This window comes from Pomacea canaliculata, linkage group LG2 (genome assembly GCF_003073045.1).
Source record: "Pomacea canaliculata isolate SZHN2017 linkage group LG2, ASM307304v1, whole genome shotgun sequence".
Lineage (NCBI taxonomy): Eukaryota > Metazoa > Mollusca > Gastropoda > Architaenioglossa > Ampullariidae > Pomacea > Pomacea canaliculata.
In genome coordinates this window covers 9139691-9163044 of record NC_037591.1, presented here as the reverse complement: position 1 = coordinate 9163044, position 23354 = coordinate 9139691, and the positions used below count along the sequence as shown (strand labels likewise).

The following is a 23354-nucleotide window of genomic DNA, read 5'->3' as shown; positions in this document are numbered from 1 at the left end:
GCAGCTGACGAGAAGCCGGCCAGCAGGCCCGCCGCCAGTCTGCGCATCCTCAGTTTGGCGCATTTCTCAGAACGTGCCTCCATCCCACGCGCTAATGCTCCTTCCTCTCTCTCAGGACTATGGGCGGCAGCTTCGGAAAGCAGAAGAAGAAGAAGACGTCATCGTCGACGACAACGACGAGGACGACGACGACTATAGCAAAGCCGCTGCCGTTGCCACCAACGAGCGATGGTCGCCATAACCGAGCTTCCGCTTCTCAGTCCCAAGGAGATAACAACAACGACCACCAGACAGAGATCGTCATCGAGACATCGCGACCCTTGCCGCTTCCTCCGCTGCCTGCGAAGCCAGTAACCAAAGGTAAAGGCGTCGGCCATCTTGTTGAGGGCTGGCTTCCAACGGGAATGGCTTGCAAGTGATTGCAAACACACTAATGTTGAATGTTGATGTTGATGATGATGATGATGGTGGTGATGATGATGATTATTATTATTGTGTGTTTGTGTTTTATTCCAACAGAAACTTTTATCGTTGTCGCACTGTATGACTTCGAAGCACTGACCGACGATGATCTTTCCTTCAAAAAAGGCGATCGTCTGCAAGTAGACAAGATAGCGTGAGTAGTCCTCACTGTCACAAACGTATGAGATACATGTGTTTAGTAAATATTGTGATTGTGTCACGTGTCATAACAGTCTTTCCAGATGAAGGATTTCCAAAGTTCTACTCATTAAATACAAAATTATTGACAGGTCTGTGGATGTCACAGTGAGACAACTCTCAGCCTGTATGCAATTGTTTAAGAAATTAAAGTGACTTTTATTAATTAAACTAAAATTTATTGAACTACTTTTCTCAGACATGAGAGCGACTGGTGGTTAGCAGTTCATCTCGACACAGGAGAGAATGGCTATGTGCCGAGCAACTACGTGTGTGAGGACGACAACTCGCCCCAGGCACAAGAGTGAGTTAGCGAACGTTTTAGTGAACGTGTGTGTGTGTGTCCGAGTTTCCATCTAAGTACCTGAGTGTCTTTTCTAAGGCCTTGAACAGTAGAATTTCTTGTGTTGGCATTCCTGAGGCAGTCCAGAATATAACTTTATAAAAAAATCCTCACAAAATGCATTGTAATCCTCCATCTGTCGAAATGGGTCGTCAGTGGACACAATGGATGTCTAACGCATAAAAGAAGGAAAAAATAAACCACACATGACTTTCGAAAATTTCCGTTGTCTCAATTTCACCATAGTCATCAAAGTCTCTTTTACATTGTCTTTTTAAATTAACAATAGTATTAAATAAGTGATGAGCAAATAGTTTATACATAAAACATTTTACTGAAGGTTTGAATAGTGGTACATAAGAAACAGACTAAGCAATGTGGGGAATTGATTTCCCACAAACATAAAAAACACATCCTCTCTCTTCCCCTTAGGGTATCATTCTCTCCTTGTTACAACACAAAAGAAAATTTAAAAAATCCCAAATGTGGAGAAGAAAAATGTGTGACTATGAGGTTCAACCTAGAGGTTGGTTTTAAGGTTCCCACTGTTATTCAGAGGTTGTCAGTTTAGCAGTACTAAGAGCTTGCATCTTTTGACTTTTATTTGTATCTCTTATATATTCGTTTATTATATTTTTTTCGTTGCTACTGTTTTAAAGTTGGGCTGCTTTTCTAAATCACATGCCTTTTCAATTGTATCTGTTGATGCTTACAGAAAGCCCTGGTCACTTATTTTGAGATATTCCTTAGTTTGTTTGTCTACTTTAATATCATCTTCAAATCAGCTTCCTTGCCTTCAGTACTGATATTGCCAAAATAATGTACCCACTTTAGAAAGTATTCCAAGACAACTACTACTTGTTCGATATAAATATTGAATGATTAATTTTAAGTAGCGACTCTAGTAGTGTAGCACTCTTTTGTAGGTGAGTTAAATTTTCTCCTTTGGATGGAGTGACTAGCGGTTAGCCCTCCACAACATTCGCCTAACGGTTCAAACCGGCCACGTACCCGCCTTCATTCTACGACTCGAATATTGCCGAGGTGCAGTCGCTGTACCAGGAAACAAAAAAGTTTCTCACAGGAAGATGAACCTGTAGGGTCAAGGACTGTAAGGGGTCACTAGCAGTTAGTGGAAACAAAGACTTTGTGTTAGTCTATGGCGGCTGTGGTGGACGGACACTTGATGGTCAATACAATGAACAAACTTGCGAGGACTGTCAGTACAGAAGTGCGCTGATATCCTACAGCATGGTGGGTACCGAGGGCTAATGAAGCAATCAGAGTGCAGGATGCTCAACGACTTTAACGAATGTGTTTGTCTGTAGTGATGTTTTGCATGTGTGTGTGTAAGTTCTGTATTTCGAAGGCAGGCAATACAGTTGACATCTTGCTATTTGAGCAGACACAGAGGCAACCCATCTAAATTCAATGTGTGTGTTTGTGTGTGCGCGTGTGTGTGTATGTGTGTGTGTGCACTCGTGCGTATCTTCATGCTGTCGGTAGCTGGTGGTTTGCAGACTGCGATCGCAAGGAATCGGAGAAGATGCTGCTGGCTCCAGGCAACATTCGTGGGACGTTCCTTGTACGGGGGGCGCGAGGTAAGTCCAGAGACTGAGTTTCCCCATCCATTCGTAGGTCGTGACCCACCCATCAGTCAATACACATAATTCCTCCCTCCCCCATTCTTTAATATTTTTAACCCGTTAGATGATGATGCTTTTATTGTTTAACCCGTTAGCCAAAGGTCTTTCATAGGTCTTCGTGGTATCGTCCCCCACTGTCAGACACAGAGGACATTGTTCTCTCACCAGCTGATTGTGTATGAAACTTTCATAATATGTAACACAAAATGTCAGTTAGGAGAGGGGATTCTGTTTGATGTCTGGGCTGTCGGGAGATTAGGACGTTGGTGAAAAGTTCTGCTTTTGTGCATTTCCAGGATAACAAACTGTGTGTTAAAATTTTTTTAAAGCGCAAAGATCTGCTTTTATGCTTGTGGAAGTCAGGAGATTGACTGATGGGTTATAGTACTATAGTAGGCGTTGTTGAAATTTTGAAAATTGTTGATGTTTAGGACATTTATTTAGAGAACATGTGCTATCATCTTTTTCATATTCAAGTATCGAGCCCCTTTGATTTTGCTAAACTCCATCTGTTTCCTGTCACTTCCAAGACAAATACCCAAGGAACATGTAACCTATGCCGGATCTTAGACCTTATTTTAATTTGTTATTTAACTGCACTATATTATAATAAATAATTTTCCAGACTGGAATGATAGCAGGATGCTTGTCTGTTCTCAGATCACTCGACACTGGCCCTGTCTGTGAGGACATCCGACTGCTACAATGGTGAGCCGTGTGTCAAACACTATCGCATCAGGAAGACCACCGACGGTTCGTACTGGGTCAGTTCCAAGAAACTGTTCTCATCAATACTGGAGCTCATCGACCATTACTCAGGTAAAGCCGATTCTTCGTCTGGAAATCTTTTCCGGTGTGAACCTGGTCTAGGAGGTTCATCCAATCAAGCAAAAAACTAATTCATCGGTTATCTCACTTTCGGTTCTTAATTTTTCCGAAACCTTTATCTGACGATTAAAATGGCTGTTTCTGAAAAGAGTTTTTCTAGTGGATGTAGGGGGAGATTTTTCTAGCTAAGAACAAAGTTGAGATCGACACTGATTGCTGATTGGTTCAAAATGCAAACAGTTGCAATGGGAAAGTTATGAGCAATGGTAACGATGTATTTTACTGATTGTATTGATTGCTGCACGACTGATTACCGACAAGAGGAAATGTACTGACCACCATTCTGTGTTTTTGTGTTTCTCGTCTTCAGTCAGTGCTGAAGGGCTCTGCTCGAGACTAACCACCCCTTGCCCACGTGACCGTCCCATGGTGCATTTTCGAGAGCTGGAGGTCAATAGAGATGCTGTAAGACTTTCGGACAGAGTTGGTGCCGGGTGCTTTGGTGAGGTCTGGAAAGGTCAGAAACTGATTTTTAGCCAGTTTAAAGCAAGCTTGATCTTCCTCCTCCTAATCCTCTCTCTCACACACACACGGGTACCCATGCACCCTCAGAAATAGATACTGCGTAAAAGTGAAAACAGCAGAAGAAAAAGCATCGGCATCATGATCATGGTAAAGAATAAATAAAGTAAAAAGAAGAAGACTAGAAAGAGTAGTAATAGAGGAATAAATCATCATCATCATCATCATCATCATCATCATCATCATCATCATCATCATCATCATCATCATCATCGTCGTCGTCGTCGTTATCGTCATGTCCTTGCTGCAGGCAAACTCCGCAATGTCATCGACGTGGCCATCAAGACACTCAAGCCGGGGACGATGTCGACAGAAGCGTTCCTGGGGGAGGCGGACATCATGCACCGCCTGAGGCACAAGAAGCTGGTGCAGCTGCTGGCGGTGTGCACGCGCGAGGAGCCCATCTGGATCATCACCGAGCTCATGGTCAACGGCGCTCTCCTCACTTACCTCCGCAGCGACGCCGGCAAGACCGTCACCTTCCCCATCGTCGTGGACATGGCTGGCCAGGTGAGCTGGTGTTAAAGGTAAACTAGGGTACAATTGTAGTTTTCAACAGATTAGGTGAAGGCCAGTACCAGACAGTATTGCATCAGATCTGAATGATTACTATTCGTATGATTTCGAGAGACACCGACAAATATTACCATGGACAAAAAAGAGTTCAATTTGTTGTAACATAGAATTCCATTGGTTAAAACCTCGACAACATAAACATATTCACGTGCAGTCCTGATATGTATGTTGTTGACTTCTATTTCTGTGTATGACACACACACACACTTCCTCTTTCTCTCTCTCTCTCCCCCCTCTCATCAACGGAAATGCGTTCAGTTGTTCATATTTGAGACGGCGACCTGTTGATAACCGTTCATAAACCAATAATAACTCATCTGAACAGATCTCAGATGCCATGGCCTACCTTGAATCGAAGAACTTCGTGCATCGCGACCTGAGAGCAGCCAACATCCTGGTCGGGGTTCACAACGAGGTCAAGGTGGCAGACTTCGGGTTGGCGCGAATTCTGGAGGATGAGACGTATGACGCGTCAACCAGTAAGTCACATGACCAGGGTCGTGACCCCACAGTCTCTCTAACGCGCTATTCTCTCCTCGTTACTTGAAAACGACGTTTTACTGCTTCTTCCGAAATGATTTACCCATGAATCTGTACTCGTCTGAAACCTCTGAAAGGTTTCCTGAAGTGTTTGTTAAGATTAATTTTTAATTCCTTATCTAGAAATTCCCAATGATTGCATTACATTGTGTACAAAACAATTCCAAAATGGTATTTATGTATGGAGTGAAACATTAGATAAACATATTTCAAGGCTGAGAATCCTTTATTACAATTTTGTACATTTTCCCCCCATGTAGATGCCAAATTCCCAATCAAGTGGACGGCTCCGGAGGCAGGGCTGTACCGTCAGTTCAGCATCAAGTCCGACGTGTGGTCCTTCGGGGTCCTGCTGTACGAAATGGTCACTCTAGGGCGCGTGCCTTATCCCGGTGAGACATCCGTTTTCAGAAGTTACTGGGGATTTCAATTTCAAAGGCGTCGTTTTCGGTTTAGTCTTGTTTGCTACCTAACCCCTTCAAACAAACAAACAAACAAACAAACAAACAAGCAACAAAACAAAATAAAACAAAACTGAACAAAAAATTGCTTTAACGATTCCACGTTAAGTTATTTGGAATACATATCCAAGTTACGAGACGATGCCTTTCTGTACTCGTCACAGGTATGGCGGGTTCAGAGGTGCTGCTGAAAGTGGAACGAGGCTACCGGATGGAGCGGCCCAAGGGGGGACTGGGTTGCTCGGAGGCCTTCTATGAAATCATGGGCAAGTGCTGGAACGAGGCACCCGAACAACGGCCCACCTTCGAATTCCTGCACAGCATCTTCATCGACTACTTCACCAGCACCGAGCAGGACTACTTCGACACCGCCAACGCCTGACCCTGCGGTCGCCATGCTGATCGCTTTCTTGACCCTAGGAATGGGAAGTCTCTCTCCGTTCCCTGATCCTTTCTCGAGAGATTTTATTCTCGAAAAAATTTTCGCTGAGTTGTCGGAGGCAAACCCCGATCAGGCCTGCTGGGAGCCTCTGCCCGTCTGTGTGATGCCGAGAGGTTTGTAAGTCTCGCGGGTTCGGAACTCGATTCCACAGAAAATGTAAACACCGCGTGTCGACAGGGGAATGACATGGACCTTCTCGAACGACTTGTTGGGGCGTGTGAAGAATGCTGTACCCAGAGAATGTCTAGATGGTGGAAGATTTCATATCGATGTTCACGACTGACTTTGAATATTCGACCGTTAACAAAAGTGTCTGCTGTAGGCTGCCACAGAAAGTAGGTCATCTTGACCTGAAAACATTCTAACCTTTGAAAGCAAGAAAAGGACTAAAATGACTTCTTTAATATTCCTCGTTTATTTTGCTCAGAAGAAAAACTGAGTTTCACAGAGCTGGCTTGACACGCGGGTGCACGAGGCTTGACACGCTGAATAATGAACAATGACCAGTAAGGAAGAAAATATTAAATTTGTCCTTGTAAATGTAAAAACTGAACGAAAACTTGTTCTACAAGGAAAATTTTCAGATGGTGCAGCCATGAAGGTTGTATAAAATGATTTAGATAACGAGGCTGTACAGTAGACTAAAACCATAGTGATAATAACTAACATTTATTAATACGATCACGGACGAAAATTATTCTCAAGATGCGTTTTATTTATACTTGACGATTCTAGCGTGTTGCCGTTATCTTTGTGTGTGTGTGTGTGTGTGTGTTTGTGTGTTTGTGTGTGTTTGTGCATGTGTGTGTTAGTTTGTGTGTGAGTGTGTGTGGACAGCAGTTCCGTCTGTTCGTAGTGTCCACCGTTGGTTAGTTTAGGTGCCGATCATGTTGATGCCATGTTAGCCCGGCCAGAAACTAAAATTCCTCATTTTGGAATAATTAACCCTGCCAGGAACACCGACTCATTATGTTGCCACTGTCTGCTACTCCCACACAGGAACTCCTCATGTTAGCATTGTTAACCCAGACTGAAACCTTTACTCATCATGTTAGTATACAGACATAATATAGCAGCCCCAGACAGGAAAAACATCATGTTGGTTCGTTGTCCTCTGGAATATTCTTTGTCTACCCAGCTAGCATCAGTGGAAGCATCCATTCACCTATCATTGTGATAGTACCGACTAAGGACGGAGAAGCATCACATTTGGTCATTGTTACACATCATACACTCATTTGTAGATAATAGAATTCATAACATAATCACATTCATTTTACCAGTACATTCTGATTACAAACACATTAAGACTGAGATGCTTGTCTGCATATTTTGGGAGTGTATGTACATCGTGTTCACATCTCACATTGAAGTTTCATTTATTTATTTCTTCGATCAAGCGACTTACAACAGCAATGACATGCGTACAGACTGTCAACACGTGGATACACATTGACCACACCACACACACGCTGCTAATCACTACTCACATTAGCATAGTTCATGAGTTTCACTGCTCTCCGCCTCTGTATTTGTAGTCAAAAGGTAAATACAGTTACTGTGCACTGTAGGTAACCCAACTAAAGTAAATAACAATAAGTCATGATCAATCAAAGGAAAATATTGGCCAGGAAAAGACACCAAATTTTCGAGTTAACACAAGGTGGAGGGTAAGTCAGGGACTTTTCATTCTCATTGAATATTTGTGGTGTCAGCAGCCGACAGGGGCCCTGGAGGTATTACCTCCCTTGTGCCATCAGGCCAAGAGAATTAATTGCATCTTGAGGACTTGCTCCAGTGTTTGCCAATCAAACTAATATGTACACCTGTACTTGTGCCACATGATGAGTGAGCAAATCTCATACGAATGAGGTGAGAATGGCTTCGAAGTGTCGGGCCACACAGTACATAGACTTTGGTTCATGCACCGTGTTGCTATGGAGATACGAAACAGCTTGTGTATTTGTTGTGAGGTTAATTATAACTGAGACATAGACTCACCCGCCATACCCCAAATGATATTCCTTATATAAGACGAACTATTGTTCTTTTATCCTCTTTTGTGTTTCCATGTATGCTTATGTGCGATAATATATGTATTACACTACATAATATTTGTGTACTTATGCCAAGAAATGTGTAGGTATGCACGCATATATATATATGTGTGAATGAGTGAGGGAGAAAGAATGATTTTTGTGAGTGAGTGCCAGGAGTAATAAGGAAGAAAGTCTACGTTGGTCAGTACGTGTGGCTGTGTGTTTGTGTGTGTTAGTGCTTGAAGCTGGTTTCGGAATGAAAAACAAAATCCTGGTTCTTCAAACTTCCTATTTGTGTGTGTAAAGGCGAGCAACTTTCAACAGGCAAGTCCGCGAACAAACGCACGCTTGTCCTTTCTCTGTGCACATGCGTGCGGATGTTGGTACGCCCAAGGAGTCCTAACACTGACCCTCAATAGTCTCCTGCTTGGTGTGGATTCTCGACTGTTAATGTCTGGAGTCTGGCCGACATCACATCATCACAAGCTAACCTTTGAGTTTCTTTCCGCTGAGGACCGAGCGGTGTTTCCGCTGTACTCACAAGGATGAACCTGACAAACAGAACTTCATTCCCCGATGAACCCCAGGCTGTGTACTTGTGACACATACACACACACTGCTGTCAGGGGATATTTCGCAACTGACTGAGCACAACCGACAAAGCTAAGCTGAATATAAAATAACATCCTCTTTAGTTTATGACGAAGGGGATTCAGGACACCGGTCAGCTTTAATCATTGTCAACCCTTCATCCCTCGCTAGGATTCAAACATAAAGTTTATATGCGCTCAGAGTTATGGTCTTTATTTTTCCCATGGTCCACTCGAGGGTTTGTTTCGTAGACACTGGAATATTATGCGTTTTTCCTTGTGAGATATTTCCGCCTATTATGGGTGCATCGTGAAAACCCTCCACTTTTGAAGGGGGGAAGCCACCCTCACCTGACACCGAAAGTCAAGCTCTGCTGTGATTGGACGCGGAAGTCGACTACACGTCTGTACGGTGTCAGCTTTCACAGGTCTCTCGCCGTGTAACACACAGCATTCTCGTCTGTGGTGTTACGAGGGTTAACTCACTGTAAGTGTTGTCAGCGCCAGGTGAGCACAAACTACATTCACCCAGCAACGGACGGAGTTGTGTTTGTCTGCTTCCTCCCTTTCCCCTCGCTTCGTAGTTATTTGTTGTCAACGGTGGTGGAAAACCCATCGGGCTAATCTTGACACCGGACATGACCCGCAAGAGGTCAGGTTACTGACTCGATCGACAGCACAGTGTGCCTGGCTCTGTTTTTAAAATATTTTTGTAAGTCGTCGGAAAAAAAGTGTATCGATCAGAAATGTAAACGAGCCACGTTTCCCATCGGAGCTGTGTTGCGAGGATTTGCGAGAAGGTCTACTGGAATCTTTGGGTGCCACTCGACGGGTGAGTGTGATTTCGATATTGTTTCTCGCTTGTTTGCCTGCTACTGTTAGGGGTGGGGTTGGTGCAGATAGGGGTAGGCAGACGGTTTATGCTTCACACTTTTGTAGGCAGTGTGAGGTGATAGTAAAAAGTGGTGAGGTGCAAATCGGGTGATTGTGATTTTACCTTCCTCTTTCTGTTTCTCCATGTTGTGATTGGAAATACTTGATAAAAATTACATCATTTGTCAAGAAGAAAGCACACTTTTATTTGTGCCTACAGGTTATGTTTATTCTAGGCTTCTCTTTAGATGTACTAAGATGTTTAGGAGCTAAAACTGCGCAATCATCTTCACAACATTCCCGACTCCATCGAAGTATAGTTTTAATTCCGAGAAACCACGATCGACGGTTTTATAGTAACAGCCAAAAGCTCCATTGAACAAGCTGCTCATTGTTGGGTCAGTGGTTGACACTGTCACTGAGATCCGCATAGCCAAGGACCGAGAGTTGTCTTTTCCAGGAAAAAAATTGAGAGGAGTGCTCCTCTTTCCGTGAGACTAAACTTTCTTAAAACCAAAAATAGTCATCAATGTTTTTTATGATGTAGCTCGATGGTTTGCCTGAAAAATGAGTATCAAGTGGTCAAGTGTGTTTGTGAGTGTGTGTGTGTGCACGCCTCCATGCATGTGTATGTGTATATGTTCGTGCGTGCCTGCATAGTAAGTAAAAGATGGGCGTGTGAAAAGATGGAGAGCATACTAACGATGTGTCAACTCGGTTTATCAGTTTGAAGAAGATAACAACCACCAGCAGCTATGCAGCCGTAATGTCTCGCTTGCAAATGTCACTTGGAGACGAACCGTGTTTGTGCGATCCCCCCAGGACAAGATCCTTCCTCTTACAGCTCCGGTACAGGCGGACTGCTCGGTCGATGTGTCAAATCGTGAGAGCTCGAGGGCACTGAACACAAGGAGGGCTGGCCGAGAAATAGCTCAGTCGTGACACAAACACGCCACAAAGAAGCCCACGAGTGTACACCAGTTTTCTTGCCCTGTATTAGGAGGGTATTTCATCAATTATTCAGTACAAGCCCACTGCTGGTGGTTAAAGCGAAAGTTCAGTCTGTTATAGCCACTCAGCTGTCTTTACCGAGACATACCAATGTACAGAGATGGGTGGACAAGATCACTATCACGATGGTAAATTAAAAAAAAAATGAGGGGGTGGATAGTATATCTTCTGTCCTCATAGTAAATGGCTAAAACATTAAAAGACGAAACTTGTGGTTGTAAGCGATACGAATACAAAAGTTCGTGCTGAAAGCAAATTCAACCGTAACATAGCTGTAGAGGACATCAGTGAAAGAATGGTTGTAGAAAAAACCTGCAACAACATTGTTGTAGAAGACAGCAGTGAAACCATGCAAAAAACCAGACTACAACCAACAAACCTGAAGACCTAGCAGTCCTACGGAAAGAGGAAACTCGAATGATGTGTACGCAGTCTGAAGGGAGGGCAAGTCACCTGATGTGTACAGCCTCACAGGTGAGCAACTGAAACATGGAGGAGATGACACAACAGAGACCATGCTGCTCTGTGCTCTTGGAATGCGAAGGATGGCCCAGATGATGGAGGCATTCGCTAGTTGTACACTTTCCAAAGGAAAAGAAACACAACAACAGAAGCATAAGCTAGTCAGTGGTCCAAGGAAAGTGCTACTGAGAATAAAACTGAACCGCATCAGCACCCCACTGAGGAATTGCTAGCAGAAAAACAGGGAAGCTTCCGACCTGGCAGAAGCACAGTCTTCCACTTTCGCATTTTTATAGAAAAGACATCCACAAAACCAGACAGATCTTTTCTACAATTTCATTTATTTTAAAAAGTTATTAGACAAGGGGCTGTGGCATGTGATGAAAAATACAGCATCGAAGAACCTCGTATAATGTCTCATCGAAGCTATGTACAAGAGCTCAGTGAGTGCATAGACTACTTAACGACTAACTGGGAGACATTTCAACTAACTGTGAATTTTCCTTATCGCCTGTATTGTTTAATATTTTCTTGGAAAAACATTTTACGAGAAACCATTCATGACAATCGCACCTCCATTTCCATCGGAGTTTGGGCAGGTCCGACGACCAACATGACCGTTTGTAAACTAGTACTAGTCAAAGAATGAACGAGTAAATGAAATAAACAGAATGAGATAAAAAAAAATAATATACAAGATTGTACATGGATGCGTTTATGTTGTGAAGGCTTTAGTCAATAAGAGCGCTAGAGCTAGAGCCATATGTTAAGTACACACGAGACCTCACATTTGTGTTTTCTTCTGTGCATAGTGAAGTTTGTAGACATAACCTGGAGGACAGAAGGAGTGTTTTCACCGACATTAGGGAAAATAATATCTTATAGGGAAATTTACCCAACCACTAAGCTAAAAAAAAAAAAAATGTAACCCTGCTAGTCCTTTAACCCCGGCTACTGCTCGATTAAACTGTGCGAAGATGGCTGATGTTTCCCATCATGTCACGTGGCAGGCAGAGGGCTGGGTGACCCTCACCGCGAGTGTCCACTGTCCACGCGCACCTAACGCACTCGTGTCCCCTGGGGAGCCACCATGGGGGCGAGACAAGCCAAGCCCAGCGAGGATCGGAAGGATAACTCCAAACGACTTCCGTCCAAGAAAGATCTGATCAACGGGCCCTCACCTGAACTGCTCACCGCCGGCATCAGCCCCGGGAAGACAGACCCTCGAGGTGATGGGTCAAAGCGTCCGCTGCCGCCGCCACCACCACCTAAAGCGCCCAAAGGTAAATAAATAAACAATACTAGCAATAATAACTAGCAATGATGGTTGTTGTTTAGAAGAGGACAAGACTGTGCTGGCTATGTACGACTTTGATGGAATCAACAATTATTATTGTTGTTGTTGTTGTACAAGAGCAAAGACTGTGCTGGCTATGTACGACTTCGATGGAATCAACAGTTATTATTATTATTGTTATTGTTGTTGTTTAGAAGAGGCAAAGACTGTGCTGGCTATGTACGACTTCGATGGAATCAACAACGATGACTTAAGCTTCAAGAAAGGAGACCGTTTGAAACTGGAGAGTAACAAGTGAGTTTGAATCAGTAAACTCCTCTCCTCTGCCACCTTTCTGTCATTTTATGGCGATCTCCTCGAAGCATGTTATTTTTGTATCAGCTCTGAAACATGAGCTCACCAACAGTCAGTCAAACAAAATTTTCTTCTTTTGTTCCCATCATCAAGGCTGCAGATGTACAAGTTGGTTGTTTTCTGATTGGTGGATTAAAATGGACTGTTAGAAATTAAAGAATTTAAGACGATTTAAATAATGAATTTAAAAAGTGAAATAAAGGAAGAGAAGAAGAAAAAAACAGAAGAAAGAGAACAATATTTATGTCATAATTAATTATTTAAACTAAGACAAGATACCAGCCGTCTATATGCTACATAAAAACACTTATTCCTCTGTTTATTTCCCCAGTCAAGAAGGTGATTGGTGGATAGCAGTGAACCAACGAACTGGAAAGAAAGGCTATATCCCTTGTAATTATGTTTGCCAGGATGATAATCTCTGGAATCTCAAGAGTAAGTACAAACTATTATCTATTATCTAGAACGAGACTTATCCCACCCCACTAATAACATTTCTCCAACACTTGTAGAGGTGATGATTACTGTCAGGCTGTTTGTGTTTGTGGCACTTTAGTCGTTCTGCTGTGTGTTGCAATCAAGTGATGCATTACAAAATAGAAAATGAAGTGAGGAGATAGTTTTGTATGTGTTTTGTATGTACCAATGTTCGTGACTCGAACGAAATTTGTAAGTAGGGGACTAACTGTATGTTGTTTTTATTTGAAAATACACATTTAAAAATCAAACATTAATCCTAATACCTGTATCCATGAGGTGGGCGGATGTCCTAGTGGGTTGGGGAGGAGGAGGAGAAAGTTTAGTCCATGTGTTGTCGAGTTGTTTTAGAATATGCAGGCTGGAGCTGTAAGAAATGCTAAACTGTTGTTTCCCACTTTGCCTGTTGCCATACAGCTGGTGGTTTGAGTGCGACCGCAAGAAAGCAGACCGACTGTTAGCCATGCCTGGAAATGGAGAAGGAACTTTCCTTGTTCGAAAATCGAGTGGTGAGATTTTTTCTCAAAATTTTGGGAGGAAAACAACTGCTACACTCATTAGAACTAGTGTGTTACCTTTGTATTATTTCTCCTACCATGCTACTTCTCTATAGTTGATTCCACTACAACGACTACTAGCATATCTTCATTATTAAAACAGAAGAGGAAAGAAAGACTGCAGAAAAACACTGGTGTCTTCTGGGTGGGTCTGACACCACCACCACGAGTTTCAGGTTACAGAGGGAATTTCTTCTACTTTTCCTCTCTTCTTTCAGACCACACCTCCCTCGTCTGTCCGTCCTCATGAACTACGGGGCACCGACAGGCCTGAGCATCAAACATTATAAGATCAGGACACTGACACAGGGAGGATACTGCATCAGCGCCCGTCAGTCTTTCCGGACTGTCGTGGACCTCATCAAGTATTACAGAGGTGAGCACCACGGTCACCGAAAGTGTGCTTCTCATGTGGCCTTCAACACACATGAAAAAGCATAGAAAATATTAAAAAACAATATCATCTCCTTGTTATTTTTATAAGATAGGATTTACAAGTGGTTGGGATGAGGGGGAACTCAACGAAGTCCCACCATAGATAAAATGGAGATTGTCCAGTCTTGTTTTTGTGAGAAGAATACTTTTAGGTTCCGATCAGTGCGCCCAAAGTGGGTCTCGTTGACTTGAAATTCACACCAGGAAATATTTTTATGTCGCTCAGAGCTTATGTTACTTACTTCCGCGTCACTGCATCAATTTATTTTTAAAGGCATCTGGTAGTTATTGAGCGTTGGAGAGGTTGGTAAGCTCCGATAGGTGTGCGTGAGTGTAGTTGAAGACATTTTCAAGTGAAGGAAATACATTCTGAAATAAAACGGAAACAGGACTGATTGAATTGTTTTCGAAAGAGCATAGAATATTTGGTGTCTGGGTTTTTATGTTTACAATCCCATAACTCATTTCCACACTTTTCCTTACGGATCTCTCCGAACGTATTGGCCCTGACGGTTGGCACATCGTCGGTTATGTGTCACGAGACAAAGGTCAACATAAAAATGTGTTCATGGCTGCAACAATAGTCTATGTCGTGCAAAATCATTGTGCATATTTTCTTTCCAGTGGTGCGCTTGCGTAATGCACATTGATTTCTCCTAGTCTCCTGTCGAGCCTCACTTGAGTGAGCTGAGTATTCTCTCTCAGTTTCCCTCCTTTACTTCTCTCGAGTAGATTTAAATATTTATTTCCAAACTATGATCACTGACTAATGACTTCTAGTCACCACCAGGGGCGGTCCGGTGGCGCAACGGTTAACGCATGTCACCAGTACGGATGAAGGTTGGGTGTTGGGGTTCAGCTCTCGTCTCGGGCACGCTGTTTTTTTTCTCTGAATGTGGCATCTGTTTACAGCGCTGGCTGCCTTGCCATGACATAGCCCTTACTTGCTGTCTAGTATGGCTAAAAAAAATAGTCTCATTACAGTAATTGTTTTTCATATTTAAATTAGTTTTGACGGTTTAAACTATTTTGTGATAATGTTGACTTCATCATATATCGTTTTCTAAGGTCTCCTATTCATTACTATCACACCATGCCCCTCAAATCAATGTTAACTTCGTATAATGAATAAACATCATATGGCTTTTTGTAGTTACTTCATGACGCCTACATATCCTTTCTGTAAATTAAAGTAAATAATCATTTCCTTTTAAAATTATTTCAGTAATTTCTTATCATTTTTTGTTATGCGTTTCGATTAACAGTCTCTGATTAAAAAAAAATCACGTATTCATTATCATGTCATCCTCGTAAATAAAACGTTGATATTGTCATTAGTTGTTTTGTTTGTCTCTCTCTCCCTCCCATGGTAGATACTGTATGAGTGTTTACCTGTCACAGATTGCCCCAGCGGTCGTACAGGACTGTGCACGAGGCTCATCCACCCGTGTCCTCGTGAGCGGCCCAAAGTTCTGTTCCGGGAGCTGGAGGTCGCCAGGGAGTTCGTCAAACTGGGGAGCAAGCTGGGCGCTGGATGCTTTGGAGATGTCTTTCAAGGTAATTATAAATAAAACTGATTAAATAAATTAAAAAACTTCTAGGTTGGCTCTCAGCGCACCTAAACAAATAAAAAATAACTATAAAGTGTCACAGTGTCACTTCAAGCAGAACCAGGATGATATAAAGAAGAATGATTTGAAAAGTTGTACATCAAGAGACTTTTGAAAATAAATTCACGAAGCAAGAAACCCTAGAAGCAGAGGACTGACCATAAGCTATTGTGACAATTTTAAAATTAGCCGTGAACAATAAAAATTCGAACATCAGAATCTGAGGATACCACATTTGTCAGAATAAACCATCTTCAACAGATAAAGCACAAATTGTCAGAATTAACACTCCTTAAGAGATGAACGAAGTATGTCAGCAATTAAGCAAAGTATACATCGTCAAAATAAAATTGCCTCAAAAGCTGAATTGTCAGAATGAATGAATGAATTGTCAGAATAAACCCGCTGCGGCTGCCAAACTATTAACTGTCAGAATAAATCCAACGATCTAACAGCCTAAGAAATTAAAAATTGCCAGAAGGATCCAGCTTAAATCTCAAACAAAATATGAATTTTGTTAATAAATTTCTTGAACAGGTTGACAAAACTGTAAATGGAATAAAACCAAAAATAAGTTCGCCTTAAAACACTGTGCAAATACGAAATTCTGTTAACTGCCAAAGAAATTAGAACTCTTATAAGCCCTATGGAACTAGTGACAAACGTTAGGAAAGAAACCCTCGTAAAGCCTCAGTAAAGCCCGTGTGAGGTCATAGTGTGTGGTGACCTTTGTTTACTTGGTGTGCAGGTAGACTGCATGGCGTCATCGACGTGGCCATCAAGACCCTCAAGCCGGGCACGATGACGTCAGAGGCATTCTTGCGGGAGGCCAAGCTGATGCACAGCCAGCTGCACGACAACCTGGTGCAGCTGCTGGCCGTCTGCACGACGGAGGAGCCCATCTGGATCATCACGGAGCTGATGGTGCACGGTTCGCTTCTGGACTATCTGCGCAACGATGCGGGGGCCGCAGTCACCTTTGCTGTTATCGTCGACATGGCAGCTCAGGTGAGTTCCTTTACTCCCCATCAAAGAATCGATAACTCAGGTAAAATCCTTTGTTCTGAGGGAGAACCTGGAACTGCAGGTGAGTTTTTTTGTAATGATGGTAGACATAGCAGCACAGGTGATTTCAATGCAAGGAAAATCAGTTACCACCGCTTTGCTGAAGACTCTCCAGTCTGTATTTGCTTAATAACTGTGCTGACCTTTTATACACCAAAGTATTTTGTTAAATCAGGATGAATAACCTCCCCTTCACTTTCCATTGAACAGTCCTACAAGCATCACTCTGCACAGAAATGAGATGAAAAACTATATCGATAGTGGAATATACATAGAAATCTTTAGCTGAGTGGGCTACAGCAAGGTTGCAAGCTGGGACCACATGTTAATAAGCATGATACAATATGATGGCCAGTCTTGACCCACAGCTTTGGCCTCGCACGGCGATGACCTCAGGTTGTTGTCGCCCTTGATTCATCAAACAGCTGGAGTTTGTGCTTCACAGTTTTGACAGACAGCAAAACCTTACCTGGATTTTCATATATGTGTGAACCCACTTGCTATATATATATTATACACTCTCTGTTTGCTGGTTAAGAGGTTTGTGGTGTGTTATACCTTTGATACTCTCAGGTATGAGGTCTCTGTGATAATTAACATCCGGTACTGAGAGGTTCACGGTCCGAGTGTAGACATGAGGTAGAGTATGCACGGACGTTTGTTTGTTTGTTTATTAATAAATATTTACTAACACAATTAGAATGATAATACAGCCCTTTCTGTGCAGATATCAGACGCCATGTCCTACCTGGAGCGGAAGAATTTCGTGCACCGCGACCTGCGAGCGGCCAACATTCTGGTGGGAGAAGGTCACGAGGTTAAGGTCGCGGACTTCGGGCTGGCGCGCGTGCTGGAGACGGATGGCAACGGCGAAACCTTCTCAGCACCAGACAGTAAGTGGAATTGTGGTCACATGATCTCCTGTACCTTACAGTTCATCCGTTCATGTACAACGCAGTTTTCGATAAACGGAAGTGTGAATGATTACGTCCCCTGGCTTAGGCACCAGCTGCAGTGTCCTTTTCCTGCTCAATATTTTTTTTCTAACTCCACCCTGATTTGTTATGTCACACACAAGCAAATGACAATAACACGAACAACAAAACCAACATCAACAAAATACATGCCAAGAGACAGATTCAACGTGAAAACTATCCACGTGAGGTCTCCGGCATTACCAGAGTGTTACACAGTATTTTTCTTATAATGGTAATGCCGGTAATGAAGTTCACAGTATGTTCCTCGCCACACAAAGACAGAGATTTATTACCACACCTCCGCGCGGCACATCGTATAAAAATGGATACTCCAAACTAAGTTATTTTGACAGGGTGTGTTTATTTAGACAGACTTGACACTTACACAGCCTTTACAATGTTTACACCTGTGTACTGAGCCGAGGCTCTTGCTGAGTGCCAAGGAAAGGACATGTAGAGGCTTGTAACATCGTCTGCTAATAAAACGGATTACAACCTGTGTATTTAGCTGTGAGTGCTACTCGATGGCACAAATGTTAGAATATATATATAGCGATTACCTATTTCGATCGAAACTCAAATCCAGTCCAACTTAACCCCATTACCGGGAAGCCAAGGAATTATCTAGGAAGTCATATTTTACTTTCAGACTTTCAGACGTGTTGCAAAACGCTACTCGTTAAAAAAAATTATGAAAAAACTTCCTTTACCCTCCCCTAAACGCTGTTCTTGAAAATGCCTCGTTTGATAATTAGTCAGAGAAAGTTGTCATCAAATTTTAATGTGATGCTGTTGTTAAGTCAACAGGCAACAGGCTACCGTAAATTCCCCTCCCTCCCCATCGTCATTGCTGTGTGCAGTATTTAGTATTAACATTGCTCCAAGGAACTGTGAGAAGGCTTTCATAAATCCCTCAGTATGACCACCATGGTATGACCATATATCGAACGATAGTGATCTGTTGGACCATCAGGATGTTGGTCCCGCGGAGGTCACAGTATGTTCCTCGGCAGCAGGCAGGGTCACAGGTCATAGTCGTCGACATGTGGGCGCCGAGGGGTTAGACATGAGAGAGGTAGAGAAAAGATGGCGTACAGGGTGCACATCCGTATTGGTGTCTGTTCCGTCTGTCTTCACATGCTCACTTGAGTTAGTTTCCTCTTGGCTTCTCGGATTTCACCTATCCAGACTTACCTACACGTACGCACCTACCCATAGGCATGATACCATACCATCATGCAGTAAAATATGTTTACCAAAGTGTGAAGAATGTTGGGAACCAGGAAGTAGTGTCAACCCACATAGATTTCTTTATCTCACCGCCCATTGTGCGTCACTGCAGTGGCTGCCATCGGCAGGTGAACAAAGCAAAAAAAAAAAGTTTTGCAGTTTTGAGAAATGAACCCTAGCCGTGAGTCTCAAGTTGATAATATTATCATTTCATAATCATATTATCTATATAAATGATATTATCAGCATTTAAGTCTATAGGTACTATACAGTCGTGAGTAGGCTAGCAAGTACTTGAAAAGGGAACAACTGTCAAAGTAAGGGTGGGATGAATATTATATCAAAGAGACCAGCGAGGTACCCGTATCGAGAGAAAAGAGTCAGGTTACCATATCTACCACACTTGAGAAATCTCCTTCCTATAAAACCTCAACATCTGTCCTTGGGTTAAAATAGATTAAGCTATCATAAACACATCCTATTCCTAAACATACCCCAACACCCACCCCTTCAACTTCACCCACACACACAGTACAACACGCATTGTAACCGGAGTACCCGGCCAGGGCCTGCAAACATCGACATCCTCAAACGAACAATACAAGGCGCATTTTTTAAACACCCGACTAAGAAGAAGTCCTAATGTGTGTGAAGATAAATAGGGGTGGACGAGTTGTCAGATTATTCCCCCACCCAGGTGACAGTTGTTAGTCGAGTGCTCGCCGCACAAACAGAAACTGTATCCGTTAGTCTCTGCTCAAGTGCCCAGTGACATCACGGGCTTTGTAGCCTTGTGTCAGACACCAACAAATGACAGAAGCGAGTTTCTGCACAAACATCCGGGATGGAAGTGGGCAGTTCTCCACTGTCCGACGCCTACGCCTTCATGCACGGGAACCCGGATGTGCAAAGCATGCTCCATCAACGGTTTCTTGTCGCTGTCAGAATAGCAAAGCCATCTTTATTTAATTAACCGTCATTTGATCTCTGCTCCCTGATTGAGTCGAATAAAATAGGATGTTAAAAATTTAATGACTGTAGAGAAGATGTCATTCAATTTCGACCTAAGTTAAATCATTTAAAATTTTTTTCCCAGACGTAATTAAATTTTTGAAATATTAACCAAGTTAACCGATATTTTCTGCTAACCGGCACAAGCCAGCACAATAAAATTGTATTTAAGCTTATAAAATTGCAGTCTTGCAAAGCAATTTCAACATTGAAGCTGAAGTGTTTTGACATTGTCTAATATGTGATTAAAGATTAACATTTGAGATATTCCATAAAAATGTTCTTTCACTTTCACTGCTTGGGCAATTTTTTGCCCCGTCTACTCAGCCATTGTGGAAAAATATTTTCTCGCTAAACAACACGATCAATGAAATTTCTGTCAAACAGGAAATGGTTTTGCAGTAATGAGCGGTGTGAACTATTTTTTTTTTTTGAATAAATAATAACAGTAAAATGATTTATTAAGTGTTTGAGCGAACAAAAATGACATTAATCATATCGGTTAACTCAAAGAGATAAAGATATGTTTATGACAGGATATGTAACAAAATATTTCTGAGGTAGCCATGATGATAAAATATTCATAATTAAATGTTTAATAGACCTAATATCTTCACAGTACCAGGTATATCCTGATTATAAGACTTTTTCTTTTATTTCATCACCTTCTATTAACCCTTCCACTTTCATTGTCCCAGTCCGTCCATTCCTCCCAGACAAAGTGACAAAATAATAATTATCATAGAATATCACTGGTTTGTCCCCAGCTTCTCACAAAAAATAAAGAAAATGTTGCATTTTGATTTCAAGATTCCAAGTTCCCTCTGAAGTGGACCGCACCGGAAGCTGCCTCACAGCGCATGTTCACCACCAAGTCTGATGTCTGGTCCTTTGGTGTCTTGCTGTACGAGATGGTCACACTAGGCCGGGTGCCCTACCCGGGTGAGTATTTTGAGGAGTTACCCAGGACCACAACTTATCTTTTGCCACCAAATTAATCATCATCATCATCATCGTCATCGTCGTCATCGTCATTACATTAAACATAAGTATCTGTTAGTCCTGGATTCTTTCGTTCATCAAATATACACATTGACTTATAAACTTTAGTCCACATTCTCCAAGTAGAACATTATCTTTAATTTCCAGCAGTGTATAATCTTCCTTCGTTGTTCGGGAAATGAAGCAGACGACAGGCCGAGAAGATTCGTTGGCACAGAGAGATGACCTCGGCCGATTCAAGCACCTTTTCAGTGTCACTGTGTTGCCATGGAAACTGTTCAGAGATAAAATCCTTGCCCATCTCAGTCTTCTCTTTGCTTCGTTGCCAACAGTCTATTAATATTAATAGGTTAATTGTTCCAAACGGTTGCGGTCATCTAATTCTTTCTGTCCATCCTCCCAGGCATGTCAGGGATGGAGACCTTGACGAAGATTCGCGAGGGCTACCGCATGGAGAGACCGGTGACGGGCAAGATCGTTTGTTCGGAGGACTTTTACAACATCATGAGCAGCTGCTGGAAAGCCGTGCCGGACGAACGTCCCACCTTTGAATACCTCCACAGCATCTTCGTCGACTACATCGTCAGCACAGAGGAGTCCTACGATGATTCCAACCGCATCTAACAAACATCACTTCCAGCTTTGCCCACTTCCTTCCCTCCTTTTCATTCATCCGTCGTTGGACTCACCCGTGGATCTCGAGGAACGCGACTGTCGCGACGAGTGTCGGACGCTGCGACGATCCTTACTCACCTGTGACGTCAGGGAGCTTCCCCAATTCTATATTTAGTATCAGTCGTCGCGTGTGACAGACGCCGAGGGTAAAGGTTGTGGCGAGGTGTAAACAAATCGTTAGAGTTGCCAGTAAGGTCAGACTTGGGCGCTTTGAAATACTTGCATATCGTTGACAGAAGCCTAAAAAACTTGGCCTGCTCGTGAGGACCCCGTATTAACATTTAATTTTTTGATAACTGTGTCTCCAGGAAACAAATGATAAAAAAAGCAAACAGGAATGTTAACACTCCGCTGTTTTGTACATGTATATTTTTGTATGTTTTAACATATACTTTAACGAACAATTGGTTTTAATAATGAAAAGAGGTGCTTTTTCAAAAGGTATTTCCCAAAATTAGGCTAATAATAATAATAGTTACAGAATTTCTAAGGCATCAACTCTTGCAATAACAGAGGCGCACACATATAAGCAACAATGCACATACACACGCGCACCCTAACACATATAACACGTAAACAATAAACACAAGAATGTGTACACAAGGGACCTCTACCAGGTACAGGCAGGCCACGGCTACAGGAAGAGAGAAAAAAAGATAATGTTTCAACAGTTTTTGACAGTAGAACGGAGTTCGGATGAATGTAGAGGGGCAGTGTGTAAGTGGACCAGAGACGACAAGGAGCGCGAACCACATGAACCGAGTCTGGTTCGAGGGCTGCGAAGGAGATGGGAAGAGGACCACAAAGAACGAGGTGGTGCAGGTATTTGAAAGGAGGAGGATTGGGAAGTGGGGGGCTGAGTTCTTGAGACACCTGTAACTAACGATGCTCGATACCAGGAGTCAGTGGAGAGGACTATGATGGAGTTCCTTCCCCCCCTTATCCCCCTCCCACTCACCAATAATGATACGAGCACCGTTATTTTTGAACATGTACGGTGCGACACTTCCATCTAAATTATGAAAATCTGTCGGACATCAACTGTTCGCACACAGTCCAAATATTGATGGACTTCCACGACTTGGACATCCTGCAAATTCTATATTCAATGTTGTCAGATATTTTGCTACTATTTTTGGACATGATATATTGTCGAAATCGTACAGTGGCCCTGGAATGTTTTGATGTTTGTACAGTGAGGTTTGTAGATAATATTCTGTCTGAGCGTTAAGGTTGGAATGTTTTGATGTTTGTATAGCACATAAATACACTGTAATACGCAGACTAAGTTGGTGAAATTGATTGTCATCATTTGGAAATACACCATGTAAATAAAATTGTTTTATTTTCGAAAATCTTGCTTGCTTAATTGGTTTGTTTCTACTATTATTATGTGCTTGAAAAGTCTTTGGGGACAAACAGAAGGGAGGAACTAGAAAATTCCACATGCACGCACGCGCACACACACACACGGAGAAGATACGGACTATAAAAATTACGGAAAAAAATGCAAACCATATAAATGAAATATTTTTCATAAAAAACATGCTCACACACATCAAAAAGACAATCATACAATTATAACCTGTCACAGCAAGCTACTGAAGACAA

At 42.4% G+C, this 23354-nt stretch overlaps 2 protein-coding genes across 2 annotated transcripts; both read left to right on the top strand.

Annotated features, from left to right (window-relative positions):
- The first annotated feature begins 115 nt into the window (after nucleotides 1-115).
- On the top strand, nucleotides 116-23098 carry LOC112557827 (tyrosine-protein kinase ABL1-like). The gene is made up of 18 exons (XM_025227892.1): nucleotides 116-360; nucleotides 520-616; nucleotides 860-964; nucleotides 2510-2604; nucleotides 3310-3468; nucleotides 3848-3994; nucleotides 4310-4569; nucleotides 4961-5114; nucleotides 5436-5567; nucleotides 5801-6016; nucleotides 12139-12336; nucleotides 12545-12644; nucleotides 13957-14114; nucleotides 15575-15730; nucleotides 16532-16791; nucleotides 17576-17741; nucleotides 20877-21008; nucleotides 21472-23098. The coding sequence occupies exons 1-18, from the start codon at nucleotides 120-122 to the stop codon at nucleotides 21690-21692; spliced, it is 2997 nt and encodes a 998-aa protein (XP_025083677.1). The 5' UTR covers nucleotides 116-119; the 3' UTR covers nucleotides 21693-23098.
- Nucleotides 8739-13691, top strand: LOC112554309 (tyrosine-protein kinase Yes-like). Its single transcript, XM_025222046.1, has 5 exons — nucleotides 8739-9539; nucleotides 12064-12336; nucleotides 12545-12644; nucleotides 13036-13139; nucleotides 13599-13691. The coding sequence occupies exons 2-5, from the start codon at nucleotides 12144-12146 to the stop codon at nucleotides 13640-13642; spliced, it is 441 nt and encodes a 146-aa protein (XP_025077831.1). The 5' UTR covers nucleotides 8739-9539; nucleotides 12064-12143; the 3' UTR covers nucleotides 13643-13691.
- Nucleotides 23099-23354: the final 256 nt, after the last annotated feature.

Excerpts from the sequence above, each read along its gene's own strand:
- LOC112557827 (XM_025227892.1), top strand. The coding sequence starts at position 120 with ATGGGCGGCAGCTTCGGAAAGCAGAAGAAGAAGAAGACGTCATCGTCG. Across the intron at positions 3,995-4,309 it reads CTTTGGTGAGGTCTGGAAAG|GCAAACTCCGCAATGTCATC; the intron begins GTCAGAAACTGA and ends TCCTTGCTGCAG. Across the intron at positions 5,568-5,800 it reads AGGGCGCGTGCCTTATCCCG|GTATGGCGGGTTCAGAGGTG; the intron begins GTGAGACATCCG and ends TACTCGTCACAG.
- LOC112554309 (XM_025222046.1), top strand. The coding sequence starts at position 12,144 with ATGGGGGCGAGACAAGCCAAGCCCAGCGAGGATCGGAAGGATAACTCC. Across the intron at positions 12,337-12,544 it reads ACCACCTAAAGCGCCCAAAG|AAGAGGCAAAGACTGTGCTG; the intron begins GTAAATAAATAA and ends GTTGTTGTTTAG. Across the intron at positions 13,140-13,598 it reads TAATCTCTGGAATCTCAAGA|CTGGTGGTTTGAGTGCGACC; the intron begins GTAAGTACAAAC and ends GTTGCCATACAG.